The 16,879-nt window shown below is 32.1% G+C and overlaps 3 protein-coding genes across 3 annotated transcripts; all 3 read right to left on the bottom strand.

Moving 5' to 3' along the window:
• Window positions 1-2,149: 2,149 nt before the first annotated feature.
• Window positions 2,150-2,650, bottom strand: LOC148771007 (uncharacterized). Its single transcript, XM_088817443.1, has one exon. The coding sequence runs from the start codon at window positions 2,648-2,650 to the stop codon at window positions 2,150-2,152; it is 501 nt and encodes a 166-aa protein (XP_088673569.1).
• Window positions 2,651-2,654: 4 nt separating this feature from the next.
• Window positions 2,655-4,778, bottom strand: LOC148771006 (protein FAR1-RELATED SEQUENCE 4-like). The gene is made up of 4 exons (XM_088817442.1): window positions 4,228-4,778; window positions 3,753-4,139; window positions 3,286-3,523; window positions 2,655-3,173 (listed from the first exon to the last, which is right to left on the bottom strand). The coding sequence occupies exons 1-4, from the start codon at window positions 4,776-4,778 to the stop codon at window positions 2,655-2,657; spliced, it is 1,695 nt and encodes a 564-aa protein (XP_088673568.1).
• A 7,901-nt stretch (window positions 4,779-12,679) lies between these two features.
• On the bottom strand, window positions 12,680-14,382 carry LOC105972762 (bidirectional sugar transporter SWEET14). Its single transcript, XM_088817441.1, has 6 exons — window positions 14,263-14,382; window positions 13,935-13,971; window positions 13,639-13,849; window positions 13,368-13,526; window positions 13,117-13,236; window positions 12,680-12,937 (listed from the first exon to the last, which is right to left on the bottom strand). The coding sequence occupies exons 1-6, from the start codon at window positions 14,306-14,308 to the stop codon at window positions 12,680-12,682; spliced, it is 831 nt and encodes a 276-aa protein (XP_088673567.1). The 5' UTR covers window positions 14,309-14,382.
• Window positions 14,383-16,879: the final 2,497 nt, after the last annotated feature.

The following is a 16,879-nucleotide window of genomic DNA, read 5'->3' as shown; positions in this document are numbered from 1 at the left end:
CCATCGAACCTACCCCTACTCACAACCCACATGATAGATGTACAGTAAGCTAACCATATGCAGCGAGCTCGACCTAAAGACCATTGGCGAGAAGATTTGAACTTAGGTCAATTGACACAAACACTCTTACTCCTCCGCATAAGCAACCTCTTTAAGGGCAAGAAAAAACAAAAACCAAGGTTAACATAATTGAAGACATGATCCAACCAAAAACTGAGCGAACTTCTGTGTAAAATAGAGTTGGATAGTAAAGTACTTTCTATTCATTTGATGTACGTTATACGAAAATTTGAGCTACGAACATTGGAAAGAACAACGACTAGAAAGATAAAGAAGCGCTCGTCAACTAAGCCAAAAATGACTGCTCGGTAAAACACCGCAAAATTCTCCCCCGTGAGGAGAGCGGAATTACGGGCAAGCCATTCTTGGCTAGTAAACGAGGGCTCTTTCTTTCTTTCTTCTTCTTCTTGTTGCCATAATCTATGTATACCATGTATATAATGTATATGTTAATGGATTTTCCTTTGATTGTATGATCTCTATTTATAGCCAGGATTTGTTGAGATTCTCATTTTCTTTTCTACTATTGACCAATTACACAAATTGCCTTATCCATATATTGCATACTTTGTTTTTATTTATTTTTTTCGTTACTTGGCTAAAGATGTGGTAGATTTGCTTGGAATATATATATTCTTTAAAGTTGTAGTCAGAATATATTGGAAGGGAATGTCAACCTTCAAAATGAAAGGGCGTTCAGCAATAATTTATATTAGAATATAATCATAAATTCCAACTAATATTATATATATATATATTAAAGAGTTGTTTTGTAGAATATGTTACGGGTGGTGATAAATGCAGGACAAATTTTAGTAGATGTAGGATATTTTGTTTTTAAATATTCACCCACAGCTTACCTCTTACAGAAGAATGAGAATTCAAGCCCTTTATTTCAGTTTTGATAAAATCATGTAATAAAAATAAAACATTGCATGTGGATATAAAAAACATCAATAACTGATTTTAGGTTGAATTTTAGGTCAAGATGGTCCACATCTTGATTACATTAAAATACATATCGATTTTTAAAATTCACAAAACAAAAAAAAAAAAAATCAAAAAAAGCTGAAATATATATAATATGTTGATGAAAAGATATATATGGGAATTAGGTGAAACAAATATGTAGGGCTTACAACAAAGGGCTGAAGTGGTGATTGTTGTGATTTTGGTTTCCCGCCTGTAAACTCTCTTTTTGGTCTTAATTAAATTGCATTCTCTTATCAACAAAAAAAAAAGAAGTGGTGCATGAAGATTACAGTGTGAATACAGTAATCACAAGCTGCATGTATGTTTTCTGCTCATGGATATATAATGCCGGGTATGAGACAGGTGTCGTCAAAAGAAACCATTGATTGGCTGATGAGCCACCCTAAGATTATTGCAGCTTTTTGGACGACTAATTGGGCAGCTATCAAGTAAGCACCAATTTATTAATATAACAAATATTATTTACATCTTTTGAAATACTGAAATGCTATTCATAGTGCGGTTTTTATCGGCTTGCAGTGGGATTTATTTTATTTGTAACTTTCCTAAAAAAAACCAAATTCGCCTGCTATTTCGTGTATTATTACACGAAATCCACTCAATAATTTCGTGTCTTTTCACACGAAATATAAGTGTTTATTGTTATAGAACACGAAGGACGAAACTGTTAGATTGAAAAAATTCGTGTATTTCGTGTAAACGTATACGAAATGTGACATCATATTTCGTGGAGTTTTCTACGAAATGGAAGACCATATTTCGTAGATTTTTCCACGAAATATGAGGTAACATTTCGTGAAATTCAATACGAAATCACTAATTGATTTATTTTTTAATTAACTAATTTATTTCAGACACTCAAATTGACCTAAAAAGTCAAATACAAATACAAATTGAACTAGAATTCAAATAAACTACAAATTGATCTAAATTTCAAATATAAAATTGACCTAAAAATTCAAATACAAATACAAATTGAACTAGAATTCAAATACAACTACAAATTGAACTAGAATTCAAATACAACTACAAATTGATCTAAATTTCAAACACAAATACAAATTCAACTACATTTCAGATACAACTACAAATTGAACTACCGACCAGACTTTAATTGTTCGTACAAGAGTAGTCGGGGTTTGTACGTTTTGAGTAAGTGCCTCAAGTTTTTAGCTCTATGGTGTACCCATGCCGCATGGATTGGTGGTAGTGGACTATTCGCGACCAAATTAACAAACATGAAATGATTGTTCTGCAATGTCACAACAATCATACATGATAAGTGACCACTGCCAAACATAGGAAGGTAAGTCATACTCCCTACTTGAGTCAAAAGTACCACTAATGCACTGTATCTGGTAGCAATGGTCAATCCCATTTCATTCATGTCCATCCAATAAGCTTGTGGACAAGGCCCTGAGGTCCAGTCACACTTGCGTATGACCTCAACGTATCCGGTACTGCCAAACATCGCCGTGTACACACTAGCATGCTCGTATAACTCAATAAGCAATTCCCCACTCACTTGCGGCCATCTTTCTTGATCCCCGTACACGGCTTGAGCAACGCACCGGTACCCACAGTTGCCATCCGCCATCACGTTAACATAAATCTTGAATAAGACGGACCATAAATCTGGGCACGAAAGAATAAAAGTGGATTCCTTCATGTGCGGGTATTGTAGGGGCAGCAGATTCTTGTGTGGGAATACAAGAACCACGACCTTTCATCTTCGATTGAGGCGTTCCATCTGTGTTTCTCTCAACCTTTGCTTTAGGAATCTTTGCACCATATGAGGTTTGGCGACCCTTCGAACCACAAGACGACTTAATTGTCTCCTCATCAATATGATACTGCCATCCAGAAGGGTCTCTCTTTGTCGAGTTATTCTTTGGTCGTCCTTTGGTCTTAACAAATGATGGCTCGGACAGATGTGACGTAGACGGATAAACGATGCCACGCAATGAGGCCACGGCATTTATCTTACTCGTGTAATTCATCTTCTTCAAATTGCAATTCAGGTCATCAATCTGTCTATCCACAATCTCCTCGCGGTTTACTTTGATACTCAGGTAGCTCCGAAGGCTCAACTGCCATGGTACTCCAGAATGGATGCAAATCTGAAATGACGAACGTGTCATTATCTTCCATTTTCTGCACAATTTTGCACGCGCATGAGAGCCCATGAGTATTCCAAAGATAGTGTGTGCAAATACTCGGATCTTGCATCGCCAGGGACTCCATCTCTTGATCCAATTTCTCTAATGCCAGATGCGTAACATAACAAATCAAACCCTGAAAACACGGCCATGCTGCAGTATGCTTCCTTATCTTGGATGATAATGAAAAATCGCACTTCAGCTGACTAATTTGGATATAAACTTGGTCCTGAAGTTTGCCTTGCACGTTATCCAGACCTCCGGTCGAAGCATTTAACCAACCCTTCGCTGAAGAATGAACACTCTCCACCCTATCCAATTACAACAACAATCAAAGCATACAACGACAATCAAATTACAAAATAAATATTATTTTTATATAATATATTTTATCATTTAAATAACTAAAACATGTAATACATGTTGGTGCTCGTGTTGCCAAAATGATACACATTGCGAGTATAAGCTCGAACAAACTTCTCCTTGTATATCAATCACGTATCATTCAAATACTGTATCAGCCTAGGATACCCTGCATACCGTCCAACAATTTCATTGTAATTGTAATGATACTCTTCTTCGGTTTCTGATTTCACCAGCTTAGCCCACAGCACACGTCGGAATATTAGACCTTGGTCTTTGTTGCCTCCCATTAATTTCGTCGCATTTGCCTCAACATTTCTGTTTATATGGAATATACACAACATATGATACGAAAATGGGAAGACATTTGGCAGTGATTTCAAAAGACCCAACTCTCTGTCTGTCAAGATCGCATCAGGTTCGACACCATCTAGCAACTCTTTCAAACAATTCAAAGTCCACTCGTATGTGTCTGCATCTTCATGTGACATAAATGCAACAGCAATTGTAAAATTCGTCCCAACTGGAGTTATCCCAATTATTTCCAAAAGAAGCATTCCATACCTACAACAATGTTGTTTTTACATATTTAAACAATACAAGACATTAAAACACAATAATCATAATTTAAACAATCGTAATTTTTACTTACTTATTGGTTTTGTATGTGCAGTCCATCAATATAACATACGGGAACAGCCGTAATAACTTAATAGATTCGGGACATGTAAACATAATATATGTAATCGTGTTGCTCGTTTCACTATAGACGCGATGCCAATATCGATACTCGCCTTGTTGAAAGTTATGCATCATAAACTGAATAACAGTCATGCCCTCCATTTCCTCAGATTTAATCTTGGCCAACTCATTGTAAACATGTTTCATAGAGGTTTGTATCGTCGGATCATATTTCCTCAATCTATCCATGATTAGCATTGGCTTCACGTGAGAATTTCGCAATTCTTTAATTCTTGCTTTCTGTTGTGGAGTTATACGACTAGTCGTACCTTGTCCGTGAGGAAACAAAGCCGGACGATGACTATGCCTGCCATCGCTGACAGTCAACCGCCATAATTCATCAAACCTTGACTTTTTGCCAATCAATTTGAACGGACAACCACATTTTTTTGTTCCTGTGTTTCTAGGATCTTCCACATCGATATTCGTTTGTCGGCCATGTCCGTATTTGTCACACGTCATGTACTGTGCATTCTCCCTTTTAGACTGACAAATCAAACGGTGACAATGACTAACTGGAGTTGCTTTCGCCCAGTTGATTAATTTTTCCCTACTACCGAACACAATATCAACTTGGAAGAAGTGAGATAAATCTTCATATTCATTTTGATCCAAAACCGAGGGATCAAAATACAAATTGTCGTCATATGGTTGCGTAAATACAAAAAAAAAGGTTAGATACTTGCACACAAAAAATAAATAAATAAAAATACTAGGTATTTCGTGTAAAAGTACACGAAATTAATGCATACATTTCGTGTAGTACTGCACGAAATGAGTAACAAAACAGTTTACTGCTGTTTCGTGTGACTGTACACGAAATAAGAGGTACAATTTCGTAGTTTTGTAAACGAAATGACTGAAAAACATGAATAAGGTGTTAATTTCGTGCAAACCACTACGAAACGACTTCAATTATTTCGTGATATGCTACACGAAACGACTGAAAATCGAAAAAAATCACACTAAAACGTAATTTTTTACCTCATTTACGGGATCGATGTTGGCCATCTTGATAATCGTTGGGTTTTAACTGATTTCTACGAAAATAAATCACGATCTACAAAAGTCGAAATATTTGGAGGTTGAGAGAATTTTGTGAAAGGTTAAAGTGTTTTTTGACAAATGAATTATTTCGCACTGTAGCTGGAAAAAACTGCACTATGAATAGTAAACCCCTTTGAAATATCAAGTAACCTCTAGACATGCTTTTTTTTTTTTTTTCTAATTTAAGTTGACTTTTCAGTACATTCGCAAACATCCACGATTTTTAGAAATAAGCACCATCTTAAATAATGATTACTAATCTCTCTATTTTAATAAGATTTTGCAAACAACACCTTAAGTTGCAGTAGTAGAGATCGATCAATGCGACATTGCAACTTATTAATTAAAATAACTTATTTAAAATAAGCAAACACTAAATATATATATATATATATATAACATATAATCTACTTTGACACGCTTCTGCAGACACCATCATAAACTTAGATGCCGTTTGCAAAGGTTTTTAGAAATAGATAATGAGTTTTTTTTCTCCACATAATTAAGTGTTTGCAAAAAAAAAAAAAATTTGCTTTTGTTGCACCAAAAGGCGAAATTCCTCGCCCCCAGGGCCCCCATCCCTTGGCCCGACAAGGATTGATGGAGGAATGTAAATCATGGTAACTCAACGGCCCGTTAAGGTAGCGGATCCGGACCTGGTGCCCACAAGGAAATTGCTTTTGTTTCTTTTAAAAGAAGTTGCTATAAGTTTAAAAGCACTTAATTATGTACCTGTTTTTTCTATTTTAGTTGATTTTGCAGCGAATTTGTAAACACCTACAACTTTTAAACATAAGCACTTTATTTCAACTTAACTCACAATCACCAACTTGTGCTTTTAAACCAACTTTGTGTTAATCTAACTCAGTTTTATGTAATTTCAAGAGCTACAATAGTTTTATTTTAAGCATTTCAAAATATATTATTACAATTAAAATATTAAAATATTGACTTATTTTGTGCTATTTTTTACAAATAGCTCAAAAAAAAAATCAAGGTTATTGCTCTTAAACAGTACCGTAAATTTTAAGTCCACCCTAATATTGAATCCAAACTCCGTCACAGATGGTGGCAGTTAAGTGAAATGTATCATTTAATATTAATATCTCCAATAGCCCCCTCAAGTGCAGGCGAATTACATTTGAGGCCTTGCACTTGAAATATGTTTAAATGGGTGGCTGTGGGATTCGAACTCAGGACCTTTCATTTGGCCTGACTCTGATACCATGTTGAATGACAATCTCAACCAAAAACTTGAACTGTCAGTGAAATGTATCATTTAATATTAATATCTCCAATACGGATATGGTGGAGATGGTTCTCAACTATGCTTGCGCAGCGGAGCTCAACTACAGGAGTCTCCAAGATGGCTTTACAAAACCTGAAATCTTGGCATCCCACATTGCTACATTGTTTGTTGATCCAATTATCATGTGATTATTGATTTTTAATATAATTTCCCAATTAATAAATGTTATGTTTAGTAGTATTTATCTTTCAAGGATTTGTTAACTCCTTTTTTTTTTTAATATGTATTCAAAATACTTGAGTTATATATATGCTGCATATATATGTGTTCGATCTTTCGCAGACGATTTACATTTTAAGCCTTATACTTGAAATATTTAAAGTGGGTGGCGGTGGGATTCGAACTAAAAGCTCTGATACCATGTTGAACGACCTCATCAACTAAAAATTTAAGTTGTTAGTGAAATGTATCATTTAATATTAATATCTCCAATGTAGATCTCTTAGGAGTTCAGTTACTTCCTTATTTTTTGGCTTAGGAGTGAAAATTGGAAGTGGAAACTAATCCTTAAAATTTTTTTCCGTAAAAGAATGTGAAAATCTCAAAAATTGAAACAAAAAAGAAAATGTTCCATGATTCGAAACTTTTCGGATCGGAATTGGCTTGATTCGTAAATTCCAATTATCAGTCACTTATAGTGCATTATACATAATAATATTGAGATTTCGGAAACTAGTCGGCATTATTGAATTGACGTTGGAATATTTTTTGCAGTGGCTTATCAGCTATATATAACTTTGATCAAGAAATCGAAAACCTACTCCAACTACCTTTTCAACCACCAATTCCCACCCAATTAATTTCCGGTCGTCGCCTCCTCTACTCATGCCGCCGCAAATACATATATTGGCTCGCTTGCGGGTTGCTTTTTATGCGCGCGCGCGATTCCGCTTGCTATGGCCGCCGTGTGCCCCTGTCGCTTTCTTGTATATAAAATGTTGAATGCCTTAAGGGGAAATATGGATGCTCATCTGATTTGCTATTAGGTTAACCAATTAATTAAAAGACTTTATGCAAACAAGAATTTTAAACCACATATAATCTTTTTTGGGAATCCCTTAAATTTTGAAATAGAGACAACAGATTGTGCCACGAGTTTAATGTAAAAATAATATATTGAGCAACAAGCATTGGAAAGAACAACGACTAACACGATAAAGAAGCGCTCGTCAACTAAGCCAAAAATGACTGCTCGGTAAACTCCGCAAAAATTGCGCTCGTCAACTAAGCCAAAAATGACTGCTCGGTAAACTCCGCAAAAATTAGGAGAGCGGAATTACGGGCAGGTCATTCTTGGCTAGTAAACGAAGGCTCTTTCTTCTTCTTCGATCTTGCCATAATCTATGTACCATGCATGTGAATAATGTATATATGTTAATATTGGGTTTTCCTTTGATTGTGTATATGATCTCTATTTATATATAGCCAGCCAGGATTTGTTTGAGATTCTCATTTTCTTTTCTATATATATATATATATATATATATATATATATATATATATATATATATATTGTGTACTTAGTTTTTATTTTTTATTTTTGTGTTACTTGGCTAAAGTGGTGACAGCAGATTTTGCATGGAATATGTTCTTTCAAGTTTCAATCAGAATATATTTTAGAGGGAATGTCAACCTTCAAACCTGATGAAAGGGCGTTCAGAATAATGTATATTAGAATATAATCATAATTTACAATACACACACACACACACACACACACACACACACACACATATATATATATATATATATATATATTAAAGTAGTTTTGTAGAATATGAATATACTAAATCTGTCATCACAGTTTCTTTATTTTTTATTTTTTTTTACATAATATTAAAATAATTTTTTTATGATAAACTATTTAATAAATAAGTTATAGAATTAAAAAAAATAAAAAAATAAAGATGGGTTCGAACTCAAACTCGTCAGAAAATTCAAACTTTTATCGAGCTGTCTCATTGAACGCACAAATCGCCGAATCGGCTTGGCTCTTTTACACCCGAACCCAAAACCCTATATGTATTTAATCCAAAATACTCTCTCTCTCTCTCTCCAATCATCCTTCAATAACCGCAGCCACTTACATCTAAAGTGCATCCTAATTGAATAAAGACATTCGTTTATTATATATATAAGGGAAAACAATACATTGATTCAATTTCATTATAGCTTTTCAGCTAGTTTTAGGAGAGAAATTAGAGGTTAATTAAGACATTTAGATAATGAGAAAAAATAATCGTATGGACGGTACGACTAAATGACGAACATATCTAGGTTTGTTCGATGGTACACACGATGAACTTCAACGGGTATGATCTCAATATACACGTGTATTGATAACTAACAATTTTGAAAACACATTTGTATTACAACAAGCGTACCCAATCACGAACATCCACCTCCTTCTAGTCATTAATGATTAAACTACTGATTTTTTTTTTATCCTTAATCAAATGTTAGATAAATAAATATAAATTATGATAATAATCTCCATCGAACCAAAAAATAATCATGATAATAATTATGCATATTAGACCTCCATATATTTGAACCAAAAAAAAAATATTCATATTAAAGTCAAAGTTAATAGAATGTTGAAGTTAATTAATGTTGAGTCAGCTAATCAGAGCTCTGACGACCCACCACCGGAAAAAAATATATGAAAAAAAAAGATAAAAGAAAAAAAAATGCAATGTCGAATGTCAACTAATGTTGAAGTTAACTAGTGTTGAGCCAGCTAATTAACCTGAGCTCCGCCGCAAAAAAAAAAAAAAAAAAAAACCGGGACTAGATCAGGTGGGCAGGGTGGGGTGGGATGGAAGTATGTTGGCATTAATCCCAAATAAAAATATATAGGGCTATTTTGAGAATTCATATTTTTGTGAATTTATTTGTAATGAAAGTTAAATGGTGAGTTGATTTTTAGTAAAACTTTATTCTACGAGCCTAGCTCAAATTCACCCTTAATTATAATTAATCCATACATATTTACACAATGAAACAAGTGAACTTAGATGACAATAATAATTAAACTAAAAAATATAAACTCAATTTTAATCACAAATAGAATAAGCAAAATAAAAACTTGGATTATTAAAAAAATTACAATATTAAAACTAGTATTCATCACTTGATCTTCAAGGTTTGGAGCCATTTGTGCGAAGCAGATTCTGTTATTATTATTTTTGTCTTTTTAATGTTATTTACGTAGGAGAAATTAGAGGCCTTTCTTTTCAATTGGAAACATTTATTTTAAGACTATATATATGAGGTTTCGTACATGATCCCTTTACAATATATATACAGTTAAACCTCTATAAATTAAATTTAGCGAAATATTAGATTATCGAACTGATAATTTAATATGCTTTCACTGAGTTGGGACCGGGACAAAATTATAATTTAAACAATGTTATAAAATTATCGAGAGTTTATCGAGGTTCTACTGTAGTTTGGTAAGGGGTAGGTTTAAGTTACTTTGTAAGTGTAGATTACAAGTCGATCCATTCGATTTTCAACCCTAAGCTCGATAAATAATTAGCTTTGGAGCTTGGTTACGTTGGAGACACGAATTATTTGCTGACGTCACTCTAGCAAATTTATACATATAATCATCTAACTTTTGGTCTTTTCCTAGCAAAAGTGGACACTATGATAAAACCGAATCTTTGTCATCCTTACATGGTTGAGATCAAGGATTACTTGTTGATTATGGTGATGTAACACCAATAATCCGGTTATTTGTTGATTATGGTGATGTAATCACCATGATTTGGTTATTTTATCATTAACATTATCGTTAAACCAGTGGCGGAGGCAGTATTCGATATAAAGAATAGGGCAAATGGCAAATAGGCCCATGACAAGGGCACTTAATTAAAAGAGAGAAATTCAATTTTTTTGTGTTTCAAATAAAATCCAGCTCATTCAAATTTATTTGCAAATAAGGAAAATCATTTTATATATACCAAAATTACCCTCAATTCATTAAAGTCCAATTCAACTCCAAGTTCATGATTTACACCCAATTTAGCCCAATTTCATCAATTAACTAATTTTAACCCTATTTCAATTTTGACCTCAATTTTGACACGCCACCACCGGAGACCGCCGGTCTCCGCCATTGACTTTTTTTTTTTTTTTTGAAAACTTTTTTTTTCCTGAATTTTTTTTCCAGCCGGTCAACTGCCGTTGACCGCCGGGTCTCCGGCGTTGACTTTTTTTTAGATAATTTTGTTTTTTCTTAAAATAAATATTTTAATTAATATTACTGTCTTGGCTGCTAAATTACTGTTTCCATCAGTTATTTAACTGTCAGAGATAGTAATTTAACTGTTAATTGACTTTTGTTTTTTAAATATTTTAATTAATATTACTGTATTCGTTGCTAAATTACTGTCTCCAGCAGTTATTTAGCTGCCGGAGACAGTAATTTAACTGGTAATTGACTTTTTTATTCTTAAAAAAATATTTTTAATTAATATTACTGTATTCGTTGCTAAATTATTGTCTCCCGCAGTTATTTAACTGTCGGAGACAGTAATTTAACTGTTAATTGACTCTTTTTTTTTTTAAATTTCTTACAAAAAATTATTTTAATTAATATTACTGTCTTGGCTGCTAAATTACTGTATCCAACAGTAATTTAACAGTCATAGACAATAATATTAATAATATTACTGTCGCAAACAGTAATATTAATGTCTGAGACAGTAATTTAGTAGTTAAAACTGTAATATTAATTAAAATATTTTTTTCTAAGAAAAAAAAAAAAAATCAACGCCGGAGACCGGCGGTCAACGGTGGTTGACCGGCCGGAAAAAATTTCAGGAAAAAAAAAATTCAAAAAAAAAAAAATAATAAAGTCAACGCCGGAATCTGGCCGGAAAAAAAATTCAGAAAAAAAAAATTATTTTCTAAAAAAAAATATTTTGGGGGTTAATGTGATATATTTGTTTAAATCCGGGGTCAATGTGTAATATTAAGGAAGTTAGAGCATAATGGATGGAATTGATAAGAATTATATTATGGAGGGTATTTCAGACTAAAGACATGGGGATGTGTTTAATCGAGAGACTGTTTTTTTTTTTGTGGACCAATATGTATTTAAGTCCCATGTGATGGGCCTTTTTGCCATTCGCCCAAAAGAAAATTATTTTTCAGGGTATTCGCATAAAATAACATAAAATAATTAAATATTTGTAAACTCGAATTATAATAACATAAATTAAGACATCACATTTTCTAAATATTTGAATACTTCAAAAAAAATGCTGCATTAGTTTTAGTGAGAAATGCTGGAATATAGCTAAAAACATGAAGTGTATTCATAAAAAACATCATAAGAGAAGTAAATGTTTGTATATATTAATTAGAATATCCTAAATTGGAAAAGAAAACATCTCTATATAAATAAAGTATGAAATTAAATTTGCACTTCAGGTTTCCCATACAAGAATTCCAAGCCATAAGATAATATTTAATTTACAGCACAAATGTTGTTCTAAACATCATAACAATAAGGGCAAATTACGGCCAAGCCCCTGAGGTAAAGTAATTTTATGAAGAAAAAAAAAAGAAAAAAAAGGAAAAGGGAAAAAACTTCAGATGTATTCTCTTACAAAAAAAAACCCTTAATTATTTCAGTAGGTAAATTTGACACCGTAAATGTGGACGTGTACAACAGTACATAGATAAGAGATGGTTGTAATTATCCAAACATGAGGGGGTTTTTTGTAATTTTATGTTACCTCGGGTGACTATAATTTGTCCAAATAGTAAAGAGATATCTATAATAAAAGGCACCTACTTTTCATTTCCATTATTAAAAAAAAGGTTACATACATGACCAATTGACCATAGGTCAAATTACAAGCAAAGAAAACTAAATAAAATAAAATGGCTATTAACAAGAAAATAAAACACCTGCATACAAATATATACCTAATATTAGCTAGGTTACATGCAAAATGGATGCCATGCAAATTATATTAGCCATGATCGATCAAACTTCAATTTCCTTTGGCAAATTTTGATGTACAGATGCTTCAATTCCGTTTTTACTCGATGGAATTTTCTCCGGACTGATTAAAAGTGCCTTACGTTTGACAATTTCGATAGTTGTTTCGGTTATTTCAGGGCTTTTCTGCTGCTCTTTACCAACCATGATTTGCTCTTGCTTTTCGATTTTGTTTGCATGTTTGTACAATCCATAAAGCACCATTTGAAGCACGCCGAAGCTGAACCCTAATACGTTCGGGATCTATAATTAACAGAAATTTAAAAAAATTAATCAAATACGAATAATTAGTTAGTACATGCAATAGACCGTTTTTATTTATTTTTTGTTCGACACATCCATACTAACTTTAATTATATATATATATATATATATATACAACCCCGAATATATATATATATACATGGAATAAATGTACTTACGGCAATGTTATGATCTTTGAGCAATAGGCCATAGAAAAACCACATAATGGCGCTAAGTGTAAGGAATAACGAAAGAAGGAAAGGCATATGTTCGACACTCTTCGTTTGTATCACTTGTCTCTGCAAAAAAATTAGTAAGCCCTAAATAATAAACTATTCTCTTATAAAGGCGCAAAAATTTAAAAAAAAATTGAATAATATTTATTTATGTATATATATATAGGTTTATTTTTCGTACGGATAATAATTACCACAATGCATAAAGGCGCAATGAAGACACACAAAGATAAAATGAGACAAAACCATCCAACAACGTTTGCACGTTCAGAAGCTTTCACTACGAATTGAGTGACACCGACTAATCCCGTTCCACAAACCATAAGCAAAGCGAGTAGCTTCACCGTTTCTACCTGCATTTTTAAATATATTATATTGATCCATGCAAGATGTAAATAAGTAATTTTTCGGAAGGAAAAAAAATATATATTAATGTTTAATTTTTATTATTTACTCCGTACGTACCCTTGCCTTCTTTGACGCGTAGAAAATAAAGAGTAGAATGTAAACGGTCTCGATTAAACATCCAACGGAATTTATAGTGATGAGAAGGGTGGTATTGGACTTGAGAAATGCATAGTATATCCATATCATGGCACTGAATAGAGCAACAACGTATGGAATCGATTGAAATCCTTCGCTTGATTTTTTCTTGTAGATTTGACGAAAAGTTGGTCTACATGCAGGCGAAATTATATTATTATTCGCAACGTGCGTGCATGTAATTAAATAGGTTCGGGAAAAAAAATAACATTTCTTACATTGGAGCTAGGTACACCATGAATGAGACGATATTTCCTGCAAAATTATTTAAAATAAAATAAAATAAGTCGTTAATATATATTCATGTGGTGCCCTCGTCGATTGTATCGTATCACTTTATTTTTTTTATTAAAACTAATAATTGGCAAATGTCATCGATTACGATATTTGTCGTAAAATTAATTGGAAAAAAAAGGTAATGCTCAATGAGTACTCAAATAATGGAATACAATTATTTAATGTTTGATTATATATATATATATATATATATATATATATATATATATATATATATAATCAAACATTAATAATGAGAGTAGGTTTTACCAAGTAGTCCAAATGCAAAAGCCCAGTGTCCTGATAAACCTGCCATATATCTTCAGCTAAGTATTTACTTTGGAAATTGTAAATTTGGAGTTTTTGAAAATTAGAAAATATTACTAAACTTGTGGAAAATAATGAATGGTTATTCTTCTATTTATATTGAAATAATTGGGGCACTTTGGGCAACAGTTTAAATCTTACCCAAAACTCTGATTAATTACAAAAAGTTTGACGATATATTTTGCAAAAGAAAAAGCAGCTACCTTTTTCTTTCAGATATACTTTGAGGGGTACATTAGTCATTTTCATGTGGTTGCAAATCATGCATGCATTTTGTTTCTGGAAATATTTTTTACTTTTGACGTTTCTATTTATCGTGAATTCCACTTCACCCCCTCAACTTTATATTTGTAAGATTTTATCACCCTTAATTTGCAATTAATTCCACTAAGAAAAATAAGAGTTTTTTTTATTTTAAATAATATATTTTTCATTCAGCTTTCAGTAACAAACTTAGAAATAAACTATTTTTTTGCTGGGGGGTGGGGGGGCGGGGGGCAATGTAAATTGATGGAGCAAAGGTTAAACCATATATATTTAAGGGGGCAAAGTGAAATTCATTATTTTATTTTGCATGGCATCATGAAAAATGTTGTCCAATATTTGAGCAATAATTCAATCTAGTACGGAACGCTGGCTTATTATTTGCAACCACTTGGCACCAATTATATTATATTTTATATTATTATTTCAGTGCTATTTTTGTATATGGCATTGTGTGATGAAAAATGAAGATATGGTTTTAGTAGGCTTATCTCTTCTCTTGGTTGATTTGATTTGGATTATTATTATCCCTTTCTCCTTTTCAATTTTTATTTTATGTGGTGTTACTTCACTTTTTTCAATTTAGAAAGATTTTAAATAATTATTCTAGAGCTACTTGTGATATCGTAAATATGTGTTTTAAAATTATAAAACTTTATCGATTATAATGCATAAATAAAGAAATCAAGATTCTTTTTACGAGTAGGTAAAACTATATATTTCAATAAAACAATTATTATTAAAACAAGTAGTGTTAAAACATGAATACACCAATTTCAGTATTAATTAAATCAACTATATATTAAATATATTATCATTATTGTATCAAACAATTATTATTAAAACAAAGAGTGTTAAAACATGTATACATCAATTTCACTATTTATTAAATCAACTATATATTAAATATATTATCTTGATTGTAAAATTAGTTAGTTATTTAATCAACGCATATCCACCAACTCTCATTTATCAAAAATTAACTATTTATGAAGTCAACTATTTATTAAAGCAATTAAAACAAATAGCAGAACCTGAAAGCAATTAAAAAGTAACTTAAACAACTAAATTGTTGTAGAGAAACAACCAAAAAACATCATATGCTCCAGCAAAACCCTAATGTAGAGAATCTAAAAAAAATGAAAAAAAGAAAGAAAGGAAAATTTCAAGATTTGAAACAAATGGTCAATCTTCTCTCTGAAATCAAAATGAGATTATTGTCAATCAACAGATCTAGCTAGATTAACAATAAACATTCATATCATCACTCAAATCACGAAAAAAAGAAGAGGATAACTTTATGTTTGAGATTTTTTCGTCATCGAACCGATACGGAGCGACTTCTGGCGGTGGCAAGGCAGATGGCGTTGGCATCAGGTAGAGATGGATGGGTAGAGATGCCGACAGCTTGTGAGAAGAGAAAGAAGGAAAAAAAAAAGAGAAAATAAATAAATAAAACATGATTAATGAGAGAGAGAATAGGTGACTGAGTCAGAAAATGCTGGAGTTGTGGTTATAATTAGGAGTAATATAAGGGCTCGTTCGGTTACCGCTATAAGGTTCTACTGACTAAATAGTAGGGGCTAATAACATGTCCGGTTGCTAAGATTCACACTTTTTCAAATCTGTTACTAAATTCAAAGTCCGCTACTAAATGCTACTATTTCATTAAATTAGTAGCACCCCTCCCCCTGAGATTAATTTTAGGGGGTGACTAAAAAGGAAAATACAATTTTATCCTTAAAATTATATTTTATTATTGTAAACTAAGTGGTTTTATAGACAATTCATATATATAACTGATTTTAACAAATTTAATAGAAAATCTAATCTAAGAAACCGAACATGTTGCTAACTAAAAAAATAATTAGTCAATAGGGAGGTAATCCAATCTCATGTAATACAGTCTAATCCAATATAGGTAACCGAACGCGCCCTTAATAAGTATATCATTTCTAATCCTGAAATGCTAAATCTCATACTAATTTTACTAAATCCTGCACACAACTGAAAATATTTCTCTCTTTAAAATCTTCTCTTCTCCTTCTCCACTCTTCTTTTTCCATAATTTTTTTCACAAAATCACACGCTAAAAACGTCCCTACCATTCCAAGTTTGAATTTGAGAAAAATCTTCACATGTTCAAACTAAAATAAAGTTGAAATTTGAGGAAAAAATTCGAATTGATATGAATTTGAATAATTAAGAAGACTTAATAAAATTGAATAAATATTAAATCAAACTAAACTCATTTTTTATGTTATTCACGTAAAAAATTAATGAATTTTGAGTGACT

This window comes from Erythranthe guttata, chromosome 4 (genome assembly GCF_056151865.1).
Source record: "Erythranthe guttata isolate IM_541 chromosome 4, IM_541, whole genome shotgun sequence".
In the NCBI taxonomy this organism is placed as follows: Eukaryota; Viridiplantae; Streptophyta; class Magnoliopsida; order Lamiales; family Phrymaceae; genus Erythranthe; species Erythranthe guttata.
The sequence above is the reverse complement of the archived record's forward strand: the minus strand, read 5'-3'. Positions and strand labels throughout refer to the sequence as shown.